The sequence below is a fragment of the Oncorhynchus kisutch genome, linkage group LG8 (assembly GCF_002021735.2).
Source record: "Oncorhynchus kisutch isolate 150728-3 linkage group LG8, Okis_V2, whole genome shotgun sequence".
Classification (NCBI taxonomy): Eukaryota; Metazoa; Chordata; class Actinopteri; order Salmoniformes; family Salmonidae; genus Oncorhynchus; species Oncorhynchus kisutch.
The window spans coordinates 67,915,596-67,936,824 of record NC_034181.2 but is presented as its reverse complement, the minus strand read 5'-3'; the positions used below and the strand labels follow the sequence as shown (position 1 = coordinate 67,936,824).

At 41.0% G+C, this 21,229-nt stretch overlaps 1 protein-coding gene across 1 annotated transcript; it reads right to left on the bottom strand.

Annotated features, from left to right (window-relative positions):
• Positions 1-326: 326 nt before the first annotated feature.
• Positions 327-13,984, bottom strand: LOC109882449 (transcription factor E2F4-like). Its single transcript, XM_020474548.2, has 10 exons — positions 13,787-13,984; positions 12,847-13,262; positions 10,790-10,899; positions 10,547-10,708; positions 10,213-10,321; positions 9,847-10,108; positions 9,594-9,719; positions 2,443-2,490; positions 2,172-2,216; positions 327-2,074 (listed from the first exon to the last, which is right to left on the bottom strand). Exons 2-10 carry the CDS (start codon positions 12,988-12,990, stop codon positions 1,959-1,961), a joined length of 1,122 nt encoding a protein of 373 aa, XP_020330137.1. The 5' UTR covers positions 12,991-13,262; positions 13,787-13,984; the 3' UTR covers positions 327-1,958.
• Between the last annotated feature and the right edge of the window lie 7,245 nt (positions 13,985-21,229).

Here is a 21,229-nt window from a genome sequence, read left to right as displayed (position 1 = left end):
GTGAATTTGACAATTTTTCTGTCCTGCTAAGCATTCACAATGTAATGAGTACTTTTGGGTGTCAGGGAAAATGCATGGACCAAAAGTACATTATTTTCTTTAGGAATGTAGTGAAGTAAAAGTTGTCAAAAAAACAACTTAAATTCTAGTTTAAATAGTTTTTATACCACTGAACTCCAAGGTTGTATCCTTGACTCAATCTAAATTGCCTCTGCCTGTTTGGAAGCTACTGACCACTTGCCAGCAACATACCATTATATTATGCTCCTCATGGTGTCAACTAAGTAGACAAAAGTGTGTGTTGTGTGATGCAAAAAAATACAAAATTCAAAAAAGTTTTCATATATTTTTCATTCATACAGGTAATCAGGAGTGACTTCCCATTTTTAAAACAAATATCCTCTGAGCCTCACTTAGCCTATAAAAACATAGGCAGGTTAACTCAGTGGATTTGTGGCTACACGCTGAGGTTGTTTGCACATATGATAACAAAGACGGGTGTGTGAATGTCAATCTGCAACTTATACATTGTAGAGATAGGGGAATTACAATTAGCACATGCCTGATAATATAAAAAAGTTAAAACACATGTATACAACCAATATATCACCTGCAGAATAGTTCAGCCTCTCTATTTATCTCCCACAATAATGACGCTTATTTGCTGCCATCCCATTTCACAAACACTGACCAAAAATATACGGTCCCGAACTGATAGGCCGGGGTGACAAAAATTCCCATGCTCATTTCTGGTTCCAGTTTGCCACGATGTGAACTTAACTCTTCAGAACATGAGCAGGTTAAACATAAATATGCAATAAATCCAAAACAACACAAATGAAACAGCAGATTTGACACTAAATTAGAAAAATATTTACTGCTCAACGAACACATATCATCATAGTTGAATCTGGATGTAAAAAAAAAAAAAAACAGACAGACAAAATATGTATGTACTGTCCTTGACAGTGTCAGTTCACTAGAAAAATACACCAAAATAAAGAGCATTGTACAATAGAATTCAGAGTTGAGAATTTTGAAAATTACACCCCAAAAAACGTGCTCCACATGCACACACTGAGGGAGAAACAGACAAGATATAAAATGCACCAGCAACTGAAGAGAACTGTAAGCCTTATCAATAGTGTCAAAAGATTAGGACTGGTAAAGGCTTTTAATGGATTTACATGTTGTCAGTGTTGTGGCTGGTCTTGTGTACCTGACTCATAGGAGACTAGGTTGCAGCAGGTGAGGGAGCTGATTTTCTCTTCCTGCTGTGACTCTAGCACCACTATGTGGGCAATGGAGTAGCTGCACTCCTCACTGCTCATTGACAGTAGAATACAAACAATGCAGCTCTTCACAGCACCTATCCCTTCCTACCCTTAGTCACCATGTAGATATGAAAGGATCAAATATGTCTGCAATATGGTAATAGCTCTACCTAGCCCTCTAAAAGACTAGATGGAATTTTCACTATATTGTTTACTATCCAACCGTTTCAGATGTACATAAGTACCTAGGTGTAGTGGTTGATTTTGCCTTGAGGAAATGAATGGGTTGCTATCTTTACCTCAACCCAATCCATATTTACTCGGTCCAAATGGAGCACAACTCAACTTTTAAAAACACATCCACTGTTACTTCAGTAGCACAGATCAAAAAATATATTCCATGACATTATTAAAGCTTATAATTCCTGTAGGGGAGGGCTGCTCTCCAGGGTAAGTTGCATCCTCTCCCTGTTCAAACATCAACAAAGGGGACGCGACAAAATAAAGTATGAAGGTATGAGTATGAAAAGTATCAAAAACTGTTCGTTCATCAACTCAGCTTATATTACAAGACTCCAAAAATAGACCTGTTTGTTAGTACTCAAACAAGTGTTTAAAAAAAGTGTTCTTGGCTTTCTTTAAAAAAGGGTCTCTTCATGTGAGCCTTGTGGCAGGGTTCATAGGTCAAAGGTTGAGGATGGAGACATCGAAGAGGTCACAGAGGCCCTCGCTCTCATCCAGGTTATAGAAGTAGTCATGGTCACCCGGGGGAGGAGAAAGGCGGAGGAGTGGAGAGAACACTGGTAGAGAGAGAGGAAGTGGGATATAAACATGAATAACTGGAATCATCTAGTCAAAGTAAAGGTGTTAATAACATAATCCATTTTAGACTCTTACCTTCTGAAGCCATAAGTTCCTCTAGTAGATCTGCACTCACCATCTCTACACACAGAGAGAGAGACAGAGACAGAGACAGACAAAGACAGAGACAGAGACAGAGACAGAGACAGAGACAGAGAGAGAGAGAGGTGAGAGAGTGTCTGCTGTACACAAAGTCACAGTTTATGATGCGTTTTATTTCAGGAAATTGTGCTCAAGGGTCTGTTCAGATACATTTAAATAAAAGTTTAAGACATCACACACATGCACACAGGGTCAAACACAGTACCTTTAGCGGGGTCAAACATGTCAGAAAAGTATTTGGGGAAATCCAGCACTGAAAAACACAAGGCACAATAGACACCATACAAGTACATTAGAGGTTGTTTTTATAAAGTAGAGCCAAGTTACACACCGTTTTCCTGTGTACATTTATTAATCAACCAAAAATAAAAACAGCTTGCACACACACACACACATTTCTATAGCAAGCAGGCATTGTACATCATTTGTTGCCACACAGATGCTTCCTGTGTTACAGTGCATTGGGGATAGCCAGGGTTTTAATGTTTAAAAAAAAAACACTGGTCGGAAGTGTGTGCTTACTAAACAGATAAACAATGTACGCAGAGTACCAGTCCAAAGTTTGGAGACACCTACTCATTCAAGTTGCATTTCATATTTCATTTTATTTTATTTTTTTTATATTTTCTACATTGTAGAATAAAAGTGAAGACAAACTATGAAATGACTCATATGGAATCATGGAATAACCTAAAAAAGGGTTAAACAAATCAAAATATATTTTAGATTCTTCAAAGTAGCCACCCTTTGCCTTGATGACAGCTTTGCACACTCTTAGCATTCTCTCTTTTCTAACAGTCTTGAAGTAGTTCTCACATTTGCTGAGCACTTGTTGGCTGCTTTTCCTTCACTCTGCAGTCCAACTCATCCCAAACCATCTCAGTTGGGTTGAGGTCGGGCGATTATGGAGGCCAGGTCATCTGATGCAGCACTCCATCACTCTCCTTCTTGGTCAAATAGCCCTTACACAGCCTGGAGGTGTGTTGGGTCTTTGTCTTGTTGAAAAACAAATGATAGTGGGACTAAGCCCAAACCAGATGGGATGGCGTTTCGCTGCAGAATGCTGTGGTAGCCATTGTGGGATTCTATATTTTACATTATAGCCACTACCATATATATGATTAAATATTATCTGATATTGGTTGTGTGAGGTATCTGCATTTGTGCACTGGAGCATCATCATGAGAGTAAACAACTGCTTGCTACATCTACTTGCCTGTTTGTGTGTGTGTGACAAGAACTGAGTAACATGGTATGACCTGCATGTTGCAAAACTGTAGATAACAGCCCAGCAGATGCTTTGTCCTTGTGTTTGTATGTAACAATATTGAGCACATGATGTGACTTGCTGTATCTTACAAAGTTGTGATAGGGAGGGGTGGTCATCACTAGGTTTAACTGAGATGGAAAAATACTGAACAACACAATAGTAGGAACTGAGCAACTGTTATAACTAGGGGGTGATACCAGAACAGTAGGAATCTATACAGACGGAGGGAGGACTCCAAGAAGCGCCAAGAGGCGGGTACCCGCCTGAGCGCCTGCGATAGGCTGAGCAAATTCAAACCACGACCAGCCTCTACTGTGATAGGCCAACAGACAGGTTGGAACTATGTCTATCCAGTATAAGAACACTGTTTACATATATCCTGTCAGTTCTCTGTTCTGTCCTGCGTGGTATTACAGTGAGCCCGTATATACAAAATTTGCATTTGCCATTTATTACTTAGCTAATAAAAAATACATAGTATACAATTGGTGACTCATTGTTACATTTATCCTGATACCAGATTCGAATTTACGCAACTCTAACACCATGCTGGTTAAGTGTGGTTTGAATTCTAAATAAAATCACTGACAGTGTCACCAGCAAACACCCCCGCACCACCTCCTCCATGCTTTGGGAACCATACAAATGTGGAGATCATCCATTCACCTACTCTGCATCTCACAAAGACACAGTAAGAACCAAAAATCTCAAATTTGGACTCATCATACCAAAGGACATATTTCCACAGGTCTAATGTCCATTGCTCGTGTTTCTTGGCCCAAGCAAGTCTATTCCTCTTATTGGTGTCCTTTAGTAGTGGTTTCTTTGCAGCAATTCGACCATGAAGGCCTGATTCACACAGTCACCTCTGAACAGTTGATGTAGAGAAGTGTCTGTTACTTGAACTCTGTGAAGCATTTATTTGGGATGCAATCTGAGGTGCAGTTAAAACAAAAGATAAATAACTCTTATGAACTTAACCTTTATTTAAATAAGCAAGTTACTTAACCTTTATTTAAATAAGCAAGTTACTTAACCTTTATTTAAATAAGCAAGTTACTTAACCTTTATTTAAATAAGCAAGTTACTTAACAACAAATTCTTATTTACAATGACAGTATCCACTGGCCAAATCCGGACGATGCTGGGCCAATTGTGCGCCGCCCTATGGGACTACCAATCACAGCCGGTTGTGATACAGCCGGGATTCGAAACAATTTGTCTGTAGTGACACCTCTAGCACTGAGATGCAGTGACTCTGTGCCGCTCGAGAGCCCATCTTGCAGCAGAGGTAACTCTGGGTCTTCCTTTCCTTTGGCGGTCCTCATGAGAGCCAGTTTCATCATAGCGCTTGATGGTTTTTGCAACTGCACTTGAATAAAGTTAATGACATTTTCCGGATTGACTGACCATGTCTTAAAGTAATGATGGACTATCGTTTCTTGCCATAATATGGACTTGGTCTTTTACCAAATAGTGCCATCTTCTGTATACACCTAACTTGTCACAACAACTGATTGGATCAAAACCATTAGGAAGGACTGAATGAAATTCCACAAATTCAGTTTTAAGAAGGCAGACCTGTTAATTGAAATGCATTCCAGATGACTGCCTAATGAAGCTGGTTGAGATAATGCCAAGGGTGTGCAAAGCTGTCAAGGCAAAGTGTGGCTACTTTGAAAAATCTCAAATATAAAATATATTTTGATTAGTTTAACAGTTTTTTGGGGACATAACATGATTCCATATGTGTTATTTCATAGTTTTGATGTCTTCAGTATTATTCTACAATGTAGAAAATAGTTCAAATAAAGAAAAGCCCTTGAATGAAGAGGTGTCCAAACTTGACTGGTACTGTACGTGTGAGAGAGAGACCGTTGGAATACTAGCCCAGTGCCAAGGTTTATCTCCCTCCATCACATTCCTGCTTTTGGTTGGGCGGTCAACCTTTGTCCTATCGTGATTAAGTACCCATAAAAGATTGTAATGTACGATGGTATCGCCCCCTAATGGCCAACCCCACAATTGTATTTATTTATTATTATTAATTATTATTATTAGACTGCTAAAAAGGACCACTAGCGAGAGGAATCATGATAAAATATACATTGGAGCCAAATCTATTTTAGTAGTGTATTCCTCTAGGTTGGAGCTTTGGCACGAAAGAGGTGTGTTTAGGTCAGGGCGACATGGCCTAAAAATCATCTCCCGATTCTTTCAAACCTATGGGCGATTAACAATATATATTTCTTGATTTTTTGTTGTTGATGTTTTCACTAAATAAGCTTTGTTGTACAATTAAAGGGCAAATACACTGCATTTCAACAACTCAGTAATAATCCAAATGGATTCAGGGCTTGTGAAATTATACCTAGTCTAAAAATACACCTTCCACAACCATAAAACCCAATATTAACATTGCACAACATTGCAGCGTGCGTGACAAACAGAGCATTCATTTTCCAGAGCCAATGTTCATTGAAACTCCTGTTTTAGTACTGTTCGCTCTGTGTACAACTTGAGGAGTTGATACCTTTTTATCTCTCATTTAGAAAGGTTAACTTCCTCTATTACAGTAAAATAATGTCTCAATGTGTTTTGGTGTCCATATGAGCCATTCTGTTGGACCAAAATTCAAATAACGAGTTGAAACCTGTTTGTCAGAGAGGAAGAAGTGATCTCTCATCTTTGATTTTCTGAGTGGCAGGGGGAGGGGCTTGGTGTGTGTGTGTAAATAGAGAGGAAGAGGCAGAGACATGAGAATCTTGTCATTATATATAGATCTCTGGTGTAAATGGGAAGGTGCACACAGGACAGAAGGAGTGAAGGAGACGGGACCAAAAAGACATGAGAACAAGCGAACATACACACTCAAAAAAAAATATCCACGATACAGGCATTTGAAATATCGTGCAAAAACATCAATTAGAATTTATCGAATTAATTTGATATCGCTCAGCCTTAGTCTGTGTGCCAAAGTGCAAGTGACAGTTAAGGATCCTGGCTGGCTGTGTGTCATGTGATGGGTTGTATATTATCAACGGCTTAGCTGCAGAGCATGCAACTCCGCTGTCCCCATAACTGGATCATTATTAAATGAGTCACATTTTTTTGCCTAATCTTCCTCCCTTATCAGGCCTAGGTTTCTTTCTATATGTTGTATAGGTAGGTTGTAGACTACATTGCTAATTATAGGCTATGGAAATTGACTTACTCTACACATCATTTCTTTCATAAGCTTTGATAGGCTGTAAGTTCTTTTGACTTCATTACATTTTTCCATCTTGATATTGTTTCCTCAATTTGACTTCTTGTTGCCTGTAACATTTGTTATTTAAAATAAAGCTGTGATAGAGACTCGCCTATAGACTGCCTTTCACAGATGTTCGCATTGCCTGTATCCGCTACGGAGCCGCAGTCAAACGACCACCCCTCATCACTGTCAAACGCTCCCTAAAACACTTCTGTGAGCAGGCCTTTCTAATCGACCTGGCCCGGGTATCCTGGAAGGACATTGACCTCATCCCGTCAGTTGAGGATGCCTGGTCATTCTTTAAAAGTAACTTCCTCACCATTTTAGATAAGCATGCTCCGTTCAAAAAATGCAGAACTAAGAACAGATACAGCCCTTGGTTCACCCCAGACCTGACTGCCCTCGACCAGCACAAAAACATCCTGTGGCGGACTGCAATAGCATCGAATAGTCCCCGTGATATGCAACTGTTCAGGGAAGTCCGGAACCAATACACGCAGTCAGTCAGGAAAGCTAAGGCCAGCTTCTTCAGGCAGAAGTTTGCATCCTGTAGCTCCAACTCCAAAAAGTTCTGGGACACCGTGAAGTCCATGGAGAACAAGAGCACCTCCTCCCAGCTGCCCACTGCACTGAGGCTAGGTAACACGGTCACCACTGATAAATCCATGATTATCGAAAACTTCAATAAGCATTTCTCAACGGCTGGCCATGCCTTCCGCCTGGCTACTTCAACCTCGGCCAACAGCTCCGCCCCCCCCGCAGCTCCTCGCCCAAGCCTCTCCAGGTTCTCCTTTAACCAAATCCAGATAGCAGATGTTCTGAAAGAGCTGCAAAACCTGGACCCGTACAAATCAGCTGGGCTTGACAATCTGGACCCTCTATTTCTGAAACTATCTGCCACCATTGTCGCAACCCCTATTACCAGCCTGGTCAACCTCTCTTTCATCTCGTCTGAGATCCCCAAGGATTGGAAAGCTGCCGCAGTCATCCCCCTCTTCAAAGGGGGAGACACCCTGGACCCAAACTGTTACAGACCTATATCCATCCTGCCCTGCCTATCTAAGGTCTTCGAAAGCCAAGTCAACAAACAGGTCACTGACCATCTCGAATCCCACCGTACCTTCTCCGCTGTGCAATCCGGTTTCCGAGCCGGTCATGGGTGCACCTCAGCCACACTCAAGGTACTAAACGATATCATAACCGCCATCGATAAAAGACAGTACTGTGCAGCCGTCTTCATCGACCTTGCCAAGGCTTTCGACTCTGTCAATCACCATATTCTTATCGGCAGACTCAGTAGCCTCGGTTTTTCGGATGACTGCCTTGCCTGGTTCACCAATTACTTTGCAGACAGAGTTCAGTGTGTCAAATCGGAGGGCATGCTGTCCGGTCCTCTGGCAGTCTCTATGGGGGTGCCACAGGGTTCAATTCTCGGGCCGACTCTTTTCTCTGTGTATATCAATGATGTTGCTCTTGCTGCGGGCGATTCCCTGATCCACCTCTACGCAGACGACACCATTCTATATACTTTCGGCCCGTCTTTGGACACTGCTATCTAACCTCCAAACAAGCTTCAATGCCATACAACACTCCTTCCGTGGCCTCCAACTGCTCTTAAACGCTAGTAAAACCAAATGCATGCTTTTCAACCGGTCGCTGCCTGCACCACCCACCACTGCGACTTGTATGCTCTAGTCGGCTGGCCCTCGCTACATATTCGTCGCCAGACCCACTGGCTCCAGGTCATCTACAAGTCCATGCTAGGTAAAGCTCCGCCTTATCTCAGCTCACTGGTCACGATGGCAACACCCATCCGTAGCACGCGCTCCAGCAGGTGTATCTCACTGATCATCCCTAAAGCCAACACCTCATTTGGCCGCCTTTCGTTCCAGTACTCTGCTGCCTGTGACTGGAACGACTTGCAAAAATCGCTGAAGTTGGAGACTTTTATCTCCCTCACCAACTTCAAACATCAGCTATCTGAGCAGCTAACCGATCGCTGCAGCTGTACATAGTCTATTGGTAAATAGCCCACCCTTTTTCACCTACCTCATCCCCATACTGTTTTTATTTATTTACTTTTCTGCTCTTTTGCACACCAATATCTCTACCTGTACATGACCATCTGATCATTCATCACTCCAGTGTGAATCTGCAAAATTGTAATTATTTGCCTACCTCCTCATGCCTTTTGCACACATTGTATATAGACTCCCCCTTTGTTTTCTACTGTGTTATTGACTTGTTAATTGTTTACTCCATTGTGTAACTCTTTGTTGTCTGCTCACAGTGCTATGCTTTATCTTGGCCAGGTCGCAGTTGCAAATGAGAACTTGTTCTCAACTAGCCTACCTGGTTAAATAAAGGTGAAATAAAAATAAAATAAATAAAAATTTGAAAGCTGCAACTTTAGGACTTTAAACACTTCATTAGAATAGCCTATTTGGTTAATTGTATTCATAATTTTAACTTCATGCTTTTGATAGACTATTTTAATGAGTGGGATTTGGCTTTTAGCCGTTTAGTTCACAACAGAAATAGGGAGGGTTGCATGCATTATTTTATAATAGACTAAGCTTTGTTCAACTGTAATGTTTGTTCAAACTACATTAGATTTTTCTATCTTGATATTGTTTGTTCTACCTCTCATTATTACCTTAGGCCTATCATGTTTTAAGGTTATTCAAAAACAACCTAAAACTTAGAGATAAATTATCTAACGGCATTCTAAGCTAATTGTTTGATCATGAAGTAGCACGGAGGGAGGTGCCGGGCAAAGCCAGCATGCATAAAAACTTAAGTCATATTCATATCAAATTGAATTCTAACTCACAGTCAGATGAATCGGATTTGATTGGTTCAAAGACAGTCAAGTTGTTGTCCAATGAAGCAGAAGACTGGAGGGACCGAGTGTCCAATGATGGTGGTTGCTGAGCAGGTTTTTCAGTGCTGGAGGTGTCTGGTAGGTAAGGATAGAGAAAGATATGAATACAGATGTAGACATGGGACAATTCAATGATATTGTATTGAGAGTTTAGCAGACAAAACACTTTCATAGACCATGAGAAATATAACAGTGAGGTCACCTGATGACTTAGCTGCTGTATGTGCTTTAGGCTTGCCAGTGGCCAGACTCTGGGTGGTCTTGACAAATGTGTGAGTGGGTGTGTTAATGGCTGTGTCTACAGAGGCTGCAGCAGACTTGGTGTTCTGCAGCATTTCCTCAGGGGGCGGGACTGGCAGCACCACGGGGGTTGAGTTAACTGGGTCCTTGTTGATGAGCAGAACATCAATGGGCCCAGCAGCGCTCTTCAGATGGATCTGATACGTCCTCTGACCATTTTGAACCTAAAAGTGGAGACAAACACACACACACACACACACTTACTTTTCACCCTGAGAAGACTGACGGACTGACTAGGGGGGAGGAGGCAGAAACCAATCGAACTTACAGCTTCAGGTATGGGCACCTCCAGCTTCGTACCAGAGGGAGCACGCACCGCCAAGAGGGTATCACCTTTGAAGCAGCTGCAGATGTCCTCATGATTAACATAGGCCAGAGTTGGTCAGAGTTAAGGTCAGACACACACCTTAACAGAGTATTATAACAGTGTTAATGCTGGCAAGTGTATCCTCTGCTATTGTACAGACAAGACAGAGCTGCAGCTCTTTTTCTATACTTTTCTACTGGTGTGGACTGTCATGGACATCTATCTAAGGTTAGGTTGGGGGTAACAATTTAGATGTTGGTGTAGGTATGAGTATGTGAGTACATAGTAAGGATATGGACTATTGTGTGTGTCCTCGGTCACGTTCTTGATGCTTTGTTGGACCCACACCCTCTGCTGGTCCAGCTCACTTTCCCTCATATCCAGATCTTCAAGCTCCGACTTCAGGTCAATCAGCCTGTCACCAATCTCCCTTGAGTTACAGCCTGGCCCAACTCCCCTTAGACAGATAGTGTACAGAAATGTAAGCACATACTGTGTGCATACCTATACACATACAAGCACGTGAAAGTACACTCACTTCCACTGAATACTATTCTTGGACTTCTTCTCGATCAGGCCGATGCCCTCCAGTACATTGGTGATGTCATAGATGCGCCTCTTCTGCCTGACGGCCAGGGTGTCTGCTGCCTACAAGAGCAGAAGAAACGACATTACTCACAACACAACTGTCAAAGTACACCCTCTCTCATCAGAAGCAAAATAACTTAATTAATGATTTTAAAATGCAAGCACTCAAATGTCCCTACCAAGGATATTTTCCTTAGAGGGAAATGTATATCCAGCGTGGGGTTAAATAACAAATCACAAAGGTCAGAGCCTGTGAGACAGGGGCCTGTCAACCAATCACTGGATGGGTCATAGCCCTGGTAGCCAATAATAGGAGAGGTCACAACCCTATGAGCCTATCAGAGGGGGGACTAAACAATGCGGACAATAATGACAGACCGTGACACAGCCACCCACTGAGCGATGAGACACGGCTTGTCTCTTTTACACACACACACACACACACACACTCTTTCTGTGTTTTACCCTCTTTTATTCCTCAAACTCCTTACTGACATTAACCTAGATAATATAACAGTTTTACACTTAGTTTTATATTAGAGTTTAAGCTTCTATTTTATTTTAGAGTATAAATCATCACAATCACAGTGCATGTGTAATTGCTGGCTTTTGGCCAATAAAAAAATGAAAAGCCGAAAAATAAAATTGTTGCTGGTCATTTTGACCGTGAGAAAAAAACAATCCCATTACAAATAATAAATGTTTATTTGTTGATGGAAATATCAGTTGATGGAAATACATTTGACTGTCATGCTTATCGGTCTATAGGCTAAAGCTGCAATATGTAACTTTTGGGCAACACGACCAAATCCACATAGAAAGGTGAGTTACAGATCGGTCATTGTTGAAAGCAAGTTTAAGATGCGGTAGATCTGTTCTATTTCTATGCTTATTGTTCTTAAGTTTCGTTTTTGCATATTTTACTTTCAGTTTTGTACACCAGCTTCAAACAGCTGAAAATACAATATTTTTCATTATGGAAAATATATATCATAGCTGTTTAGATGGCAGAATGATTCCCCACACGGTACTTGCTTGTTTTGTCACATAAATTCAAATTGTTTGCCTAATTTCAGTTTATGCAACCAGGAAACGGGGGATTGATTTCTGCATAGTGCAGCTTCAATTTACAAAATGTTGTGTAATTAAATTGGGGCGTGTGTATTTTCGTTAGTCGACATGCATTTTATTTATTACACGTGCACAGCTTACAGAGCCAATTTTTTAACATAATATTACTTGTCAGACAGCGCTAGACCTGCTGCTGCAGATGCTCAGATCGTTGCTTCTGGAGTGTTATTGCGCAACAATTCCAAATGCAATCCCATGTTAAAAACAGTTTTGATGGTCATGATTAAAAATAGCTACTATTGCTTTATTTCTCAATTGATAATTGAAGCATGCCTTGCATTTGCCATTTATTGAGATACTTCTGGATTTTGGCAATGAGGCCCTTTATCTACTTCCCCAGAGTAAGTTGAACCCGTGGATACCATTTTAATGTCTCTGCTTGCAGTTAAGGAAGTTGATAACAGATACCATAGACTTCCAGTCATTGCGCTAACTAACACTAGTTAACATTGGTTCGCAAAACTACATCCAACTTCCTTCATACTGGACACAGTTTCATACAAATGTTATCCACGAGTTCATCTGACTCTGGGGTAGATAAAGGGCCTCATTGTCAAAATCCCGAAGTATCCCTTTAAGCATGACAGTGCTAGTCAACACCTACTAGATTGTAATTAAAATCTTCCCGGACACATTTTTCTAATGGAAACCCTGGTGTGGGTGTCTGAGTGCATGGCATATTCCACATGCATCTCCTCGGAGTATGTTGCACATCTGTTACAACACAATGTAGCAATCAATATCAATCAAACATGGCAGTGCTTAGACTTATATAGGTTATAAAATTGGAGACTGCGATTATACTAAAACATAAACAAACCATAGCTAACAATTCTCACAGTCAGACAGTCAAAAGAGATGCAGCCCATCACTCACTACTTTAAGATCGAGCACCCCGTCCTCCGCTTCCTGCAGCAAAGTAACGAACTTCGTGGTGAGAAGTCCGAGGCTCCTCTCGTGTCTCTGAGACTGGGGAGCGTCGGAACCTTCCAGCTCGGTTCGGCTCACCTCGAGCTCCATAACCAGTCTGAATCGGTTGGATGATATAGTGAATGGGAGGTTTCCCTAAATGCTGTAAAGCACTGGGCCTATGCCCTCGACCGTCCTAGTCCAGTGCAACCGCAGGGATAGTTGCAACCCTAGAAAGGCTGTGCCGACACCGGGTCAGTGGTCGGTCCAGTTCGTCTCCCCGTGAGCCAAAACACAGTAAGCAGCCACCCAGCAATGAGGCCCTGTGCTCGAGCCGTTGGAGGAGGGCTGAAAGCTGGGATGGTTTCAAGCGTAGGGAGCGTCTGCAAAGTGAGGACACCACGGTAAAGTTAAACGAAAAATGCACAACTACTCACTGTACCATAACCTGCTGTATGCATTGCATACGTAGACAAAGCTACAGTGGAGTAACTAGTTATATATTTTAGAGTCCCTACTCCAATTTGATTTGATCAGATTGTGTATGAGTGCAAAATAACAAATTAGCAGTAAATGCCGGTTTCGATTAGACCTCCGCCACTGGATTGGCTTGGCAACTTTGGCCAACCACCCATAGTTACGTTAGCTAACTACAGTAGTTAGCACAACAAGGTAGCTAGCTCTGTAGTGTACATTAGATACATGTACAATAGGTACATGCATATACCTATAACTAAAACAACGATGGCTAGTGGCTAACTGGCTCTCGTTAACTAAACGTTCACTTAGGTGGCAAGATAACTAACTCACCCGATTAGCAATAGACTAGATAACGTTAGCTAGCTACAGTACAGTACCTAGCTATCTCCTGTCACGAGTGTCCTGATTAATGGTCGTATGTACTTACCAATGAGTTGTCCTCAAAGCAGCGTTGGAATACTATTCAATTTGAGTTTGTTTAATCGATATATTGTAAGCAAGCAATCACTCAGGGCATTTACTTAACTAATATTCGAAAGGCAGTTTAAAAACTCCCTCCTACTGCATCTTTCATCCAACAGAACCAATTAATTTTTCTTCCTGTTCACGAATATCTCGCTTACAGCGAACTTGACAGCGAACAGGGCAGGGAGCAACGCAGGAGATAGCCAATGAAATCACGTTAGCGCTAGGGAGCGTCACATATAGAAGAGTATCACGATACAGCGCAAAATGAAACGATATTGTAATATACACTGAGTGTACAAAACATGCAGGACACCTACTCTTTCCATGACATAGACTGACCAGGTGAATCCAGATGAACGCCATGATCTCTTATTGATGTCACTTGTTAAATTCACTTCAATCAGTGTAGATGACGGTTAAGTAATTTTTTTTAAAGCCCTGAGACAATTGAGACATGGATTGTGTATGTGTGCCATTCAGAGGGTGAATGGGCAGGACAAAATATTTAAGTGCCTTTGAACAGGTTATGGTAGTAGGTGCCAGGAGCACCGGTTTGTGTCAAGAACTGCAACCCTGCTGGGTTTTTCACGCTCAACAGTTTCCTGTGTGTATCAAGAATTGTCCACCACCCAAAACACATGCAGCCAACTTGACACAAGAGTCCATGTCCCGATGGGGGGGGAGTTTTGTACACTCAGTGTATATTGACCCAGTGTCTTGAATAAAACACGGTATTAGAATGTCTTTCAGAACAATGTCAAGATGACATTCATATTTTTGGAACAATATAGAGAATGAACAATAAACCATACACTCACAAAAAAGTTTATTAGCAGAAATAATGTTGACAAGTCAAGGACTCTTTTCCACTACTCTGCAAAGCCCCTACCCTCTATGAGTCACTCATGTGTAAGTAGATTCCCTAAAAACATGCCACTTCGATACAGCTACGACTTTTCCGTAACAGGTTAGGAGAATTAATGTAGAAGTTTAGGAGAATTAGGTTAACGTCAGGAAAAGGGTTAGGGTTAGCGAAAATGTTCTCCATACATTCTACAAAAAGTCACTTGTACTGAAGTGCAGTGTTTTTAGAAAGTACCCAAGCATAAGATTGAAATGACCAGAAATCATGGATACCAGAAATCTCCAAAAGTCCCCACAAGGACAGTAAAACAAGGAAAATTCTCCCTCGTACGGATATTTCCCAGGTCCCTATGAGGAAAAAGCCTATTTTAGGCATAGGGGTTAGCTTTAGGATTAGGATTTTGTGGCTGTGTGTGTGTGTGCGTGCATGCGTGTGTGTGTGTGTGTGTGAGTGTGACAGTCTTGGCCTTGTACTTTATCTGACAGTGTGGCCTTTGGATTGTAATGTATTTTGTGGATTCAAATAAAATATTTAAAATGTGTGTGTTTTTGTGTGTGTGAGTGTGCATGTGTGTGCTTTACTTCTGCATCCTACCACTGGATCAGAGGGTAAAGGTGTGATGGTTAAACACAAAGGGGCACAAGGTGGGGAGGGGCCAAAAGGGGCATCTCCCTTCCAAAATTACAGCCTGACCTATTTCTGTCTACAGTGGTTATAAACCCACAAAGAAGCCTTCCCAGGCGGTCCAGCCCAGACAGAGAAGACTGGAGTAGGACAGTCAATTGGGGTAGCATCCCTCTCACCCAATTGGGGTAGCATCCCTCTCACCCCAATTCAGCATGGAGGCCAAAATGTAGCAATGCTTCAAGATGCAGGGGCAGCACAATAAAATACTATGGTACTATTTAGTTCAGTTTACTACACGCCACTTAACAGATTATTTTTATCCAGAGCGACATGTATGACAGTGTGCCTAATTTTTTATTTATTTATTTATGTGATCTTCGCAGGATTTGAACCCACGTTTTTCACATAACATGGACCAGTTACGGTCAGAGTATTGGATCAAGCCAAGGTCAAAATTATTTAAACCCTGGTCTGAGGGTCACATTGGAGAGACAACCCCTGATGCATTAGTTGTGTGGAAATGGGTCCATTGGGGATCAGGGACAGCCTTATGCTATGAATGCACAATGAACAACATGAAAGCCCAGGCCGCTGTGCTGTCCCTGCACTGTTGGGGGGGGGGGGGGGGGGGGGGCATTGTTTGACAGACAAAAGGCTAACGGTGCCCAAGACAACCCACAGAGCATTTGGCCCCTATGGGACAGAGGATGAGAGACTAAGGGGGAACAAGGGTATCTGGAGAGTACACCCAATCAGATGCCCCCCTTCTCCTTCCAAAACCAAAACTAGAATTTCCCACCTCACATCCCCATCCAAAAGAGACAACAACACAATGAGAGGGCCTCTTCCTCATAATAAAATAAGAATGAGCGAGTATATAAAGAAGGAGAACATTTTGAGTGCGAGTATGAGGGAGGGGGTTAAAGGACTGAATATGATTTCTATGATCTTGTAGGAGTTGATGATGAGTGACTAATATTCCAAGACTGAAGAACACAAAACACCAATTGTCATACTAAATATGTCATACCCTCTCCCGTATTCCGTTTAGATTTTTCCCAAACTGAGTTTCACTGTTTTATTTTTTCTAGTTTCAGATTCAGTTATTTACTCTCAAAATTCCAATTATGTATAGAGAAACATCAACATTGGATATTCTGAGTCCATGTCAATGCATCAATCAATATATATTTTTTTTATGTAGATTTTTTTGTGTAGATTCCTTTTTTGTGTAGATTCCTTTAATTGCGCACCTAAGGCCTGATTCCGGCTTGAGTTAAGCCATAAATTGAATGTTATTTATTTTTATGCACTTTTCTCCATATGCATATTCTGACCTTGAACTTAAACATGAAAATAGCATGCTGTTCACCCCCGCTTTTCTTTCAAGGTGGAGATCTAATAAATGAAGGTGTGGCAGACCGGTGTGTCTACAGATAAGCCATATTCTGACCCTGACCACCTTTATGCACGAGGAAGCCATGAATTAGGTCGAGCGAACTGGCTAACTGGCTACACAAAGTGATGGACAAGCAAGCACCACACAGACAGGCATTCCCATGCTGTTGCTTCTTCAAAAAGTTACTAGAAATACCAAGCACTGATGCATTATTTTCATATCTTGTGAGAAACTTGTGTAGGTCAATAGATTTTCTAATAAATTCAATACATTTAATGAATCTTCTAAATTCAACACATTTTGAACATGGTTGAATTCCGTATTAATGTTGGGACCTACTTGATAGTCTGGTAAAGTGACACCCTGATTCACCCCCTTGCACAGTTATCACAATTTGTTGTTTGGAAAACTATTCCAATCAAAAAGTTTTGTTCAAACACAAGTCAGTACAGACTATCAAGGCTGTAGGGGAGACCGGGACCGGGGTTGAAGTTGTCACACTTTTTACTTTTGTGTGTATTTTCAGACATCCCTTACGATAATCTTTTCAACATCAATAGAAAGACCAAGTTCTTGGGTTGAAATGGGGACCATTTTTATCCTCCTTATTCAAACATGGAGTTATTAGCAGGGTTGGATGTCACACAGAATGTGGTTGGTTGTCACAATGTTGCTGGTAGCTTATTCCTTTTGTAACAAGAAATTAACCTCTACGGGGTTAGTACATATCCTTGCTTCAGGTCCTGAGCTACAGGCAGTTAGATTTGGTCATTTTAGGCGAAAATTGAAAAAAAAGGGTCCGATCCTTAAGAGGTTTTAAGCAACAGCCTATACCATACAGTCTTATAAATAGCCTTTCTTTGATCGAAAAATATTCAGAACAAAATTCAGCATTTTATTAATTGAGAACAGCATATTACATTTTGAGTAAATTTGTGTGTGAATGTGTGTTTGCACATGCATGTTTGCATGTGTAGGTGTGTGACAGAATAAATATGTGTGTGAGAGAGAGGCAACGAAGGGAGCTCTTTAAAGCACAAGCCCAGAATGGAGCTCAGGATTTATTATATAGTGGCAATGGCAATGTCCACTAATAATGTTGTTATAATGGGTTAGATTGTGACAACCAACCCTCCAAATAGTTATAATGGAGTTGATAGTGACATTGAACGCCAAATTCAATGTGACAACCATCCCTAACTGAGCAAAAATGCTAACTATGATGCTAGTTACCACATGGCTTGACCTAGCAACTCAGAAATAGGTTTGAAATATAGTTCTCCTCTTCCTCTTTTCAACAAACATAATTGTTCATGGACACGGTCATAATAACATTTTCACAGATGAAAAACACATAGATTTCCCTCACCTCAATGTTTTGTCACGCTGACATGAATTGACGAGCAGGTGGATTAATTCTTTTAAAGAATTCATACAAAGCAACCTCTAGATTGGGAGTATAAGCACTGTGACAACCAACCCCCGAGACAGCCAAACCTGGTCTCCCCTAACTGTTATGTGTACCTATGACTCTAATTTAGTCATTTTCTTTATTCCCTTATGTGTGCTTTATTTTGAATTGATTTACTTAGAAGTGCTTTAAATATTGATTTACTCCTAATGTGTGCTCTATTTAGGTTTACACCATATTTACTTATTTGAGTGACTCCATTTAATTTGAATTGGTTAAACCCCTTTTGAGTGTTTGTCTCTTTGCGTGAGTGAGGAAATTAGTGTTAAAGGTAGATTCAACTATAAAAAATAAATAAAGAGAGTAGCACGCTCTACATACAAGCTCCAAGTAGTTTATTGGGTAAACTACCAATGCTTCAGCATCACCATGCCTTCTTCAGGATAGACTCAGCCAAATGATGTTGCCATGAGCTGCATCTTAGTTGTTGCTGAAATTGATCCACTAAGCTGTTTACTTTCTGCATCTATGTCACATCACTGAGTCTACCTTTAAAAATGCTGCATTCACAACCTTCTTCTTTGGTGGAGTTTTAAGGTGGACTACATCCTGAAAAGTTGTATTGGATTAGGGTCAAGCTTACTCAGAAAACAAATCCAAAACGGAAATGGGAAAACAAAACTTTTAATGCCCTCTAATGTCCGAAAACAGCATACAAAACAAAACAAAAAATACTAAATTCCCTACAGAGATCCGGGGACCTGAGAGGATGCCATGCTCCTGCCAGTACTTCATGCAGCCCTTCACCCTTTACATCCCTCACTCCAAGATTCTTTCAGCTTCCACTACGATAATAGCAATCCTTACGAGTTCTTTACCACTCCTGAAGTGCAGTTTATCACCGTAACAATAAATGCCCAAAAGTCCATCTCATTTCATGATAAGGATATCTGAATCCTGCAGCTGACTGCGTTCATAACCAAGTGGGAAGGTGGTATTCACCACAAGAGGCAATCTATCAATATGTTTTTTTAACACTATAATTGTTTACAAGCATGATAGCTGTATTTTTAGTTTATGGTTGATGCAGCTTTTTGGCCATTAACCAATCGCCGTTTCTCAACGAGTTCAAAGCACGTGAATGCATCCAACCGGTATTCACAACTTCACAACTAGTAATTAGCACCTTACGACTTGGTTATGAACACAGATTTGGGGACCAGAGCCACGTCCCTCACATCTGAGGAGCATTGGGGTTAATGAGCTGCTACTCCACAAAGGCAGACCTGAGACAATTTTCTGCAGATTCAAGCCAGCAACAGGGTGCCACAGCCGTGCGGCATCCCAAGCTGCGTCCTCAGAGCATGTGTAGACCAGCTGGCTGGAGTGTTTACGGACATATGCAATCTCCCCCTATCCCAGTCTGTTGTCCCCACTTGCTTCAAGATATCCACCATTGTTCCTGTACCCCAAAAAGCATAGGTTTTCGAACTAAATGACTTCTGTCATCATGAAATGCTTTGAGGGGTTCGTTTTTTTTTTGTAACAGTATTTTTATTGGAATTTCACAATTTTCACCCATATTAAGAGATACAACAACAGAGACTAAGCACACAGAACAAAAACAAGAAAAACAGCACCCACTTACACATATCTACGTGCATATATATACACATACATACATACACATACATACACACACATACATATACCCATGCATATACACACACACACATACGCGCACGCACACACACACATACACACCCATACATACGTACACCATTTTCCTCTTCCCGCTCGATGCTTCTCTCACCATCATTGCGTCTCTCAATACATACATTTTAAACAAACTTACAAACAGAAATTAAACAAAAAAGCTCAGTTTAAACCAAGAGGTTAGGTTCCACACATGGAATGTACAGTGTAGTTCTGAAATACATAGATCCCCGCCATTCTAAGAGAATCATTGCAGCATAATAGCTGATACCTCAGGTTCTAGGTAATTTAGATAAGGTTCCCATACTTTGTAGAACTGGTCTGTTTTAGAATGCAATGTACATGTCAGATATTCCAGAGGCACCCATTCAAATAGTATCTTATGCCAATCTTTAATAGAAGGAACCTTATCACTAATCCACTGTAAAAGGATGTTTTTCCTCGCTGCGAAGGTAAGGAGGTTGTAAAGCCTCCTTTTACCCACAGAAGTAACATGCCTACTAGGGAGACCTAACAGTAGAGAAACTGGGTCCAATTCTAGATCAACCCCTAGGATCTTTTCAATTTCTTGCAGAACACCAGACCAGTATCTTTGTATTTTGGTACATGACCATAAACAATGTGTTAGGGTGCCTGTATCAGTTTTGCATTTAAGACACTGAGGGGAAGAGGAAGTGGGGCTAAAAGCATGTCTGCGATTTGGGGATATATGCAATCTGTGTATTATTCTTAATTGGATTGCTCTAGTATGGTTACATATAGATATTGTTTTTGCATATCTCCAAATGTCCTCCCACATCTCTTCGTCAATAGTAACAGACAATTCTTTCTCCCACACTTGTTTCACCCTCTGTGTGTTGACAGCAGAAAAGGACCTTAAAGTATCATAAAACAGATTTACAGACATTTTCCTTTGTGGGAAAAAAGCATTATTTCAATGACAGACACATCAGGGTTACCAATTAAGGTGGTGCTCTTCAGAATATAATGTCTTACTTGTAGGAAACGGAAAAAGTCCTGCTTTGGGAGTCGATATTTCTCGACCATCTGCTCAAATGACAACAAAATCTTATCAGCAAATAAGTCATTTAGCCTGCGTATGCCCTTATTAAGCCATAAGTTAAAGCCAGCATCCAGCAATCCTGGACTGAAATCTGGGTTGTTAAGAATTGGGGTAAGAGCAGAGGTTAGTTTGGACCTTCCCAGGAAGCGTTGAACTGACCTCCATACTTTGAGTGTGTTAAGTGTAACGGGATTATTGCAGTGATCTTCTACAGACTTGAAACTTCTGAAAAATAAAAGATCCTGTAAGGGGTATTTTGAAAGAGAAGTCTCAATGTCTGACCAAATAGAGGAGTCATCATTTGTGATCCAGTCAGAAATA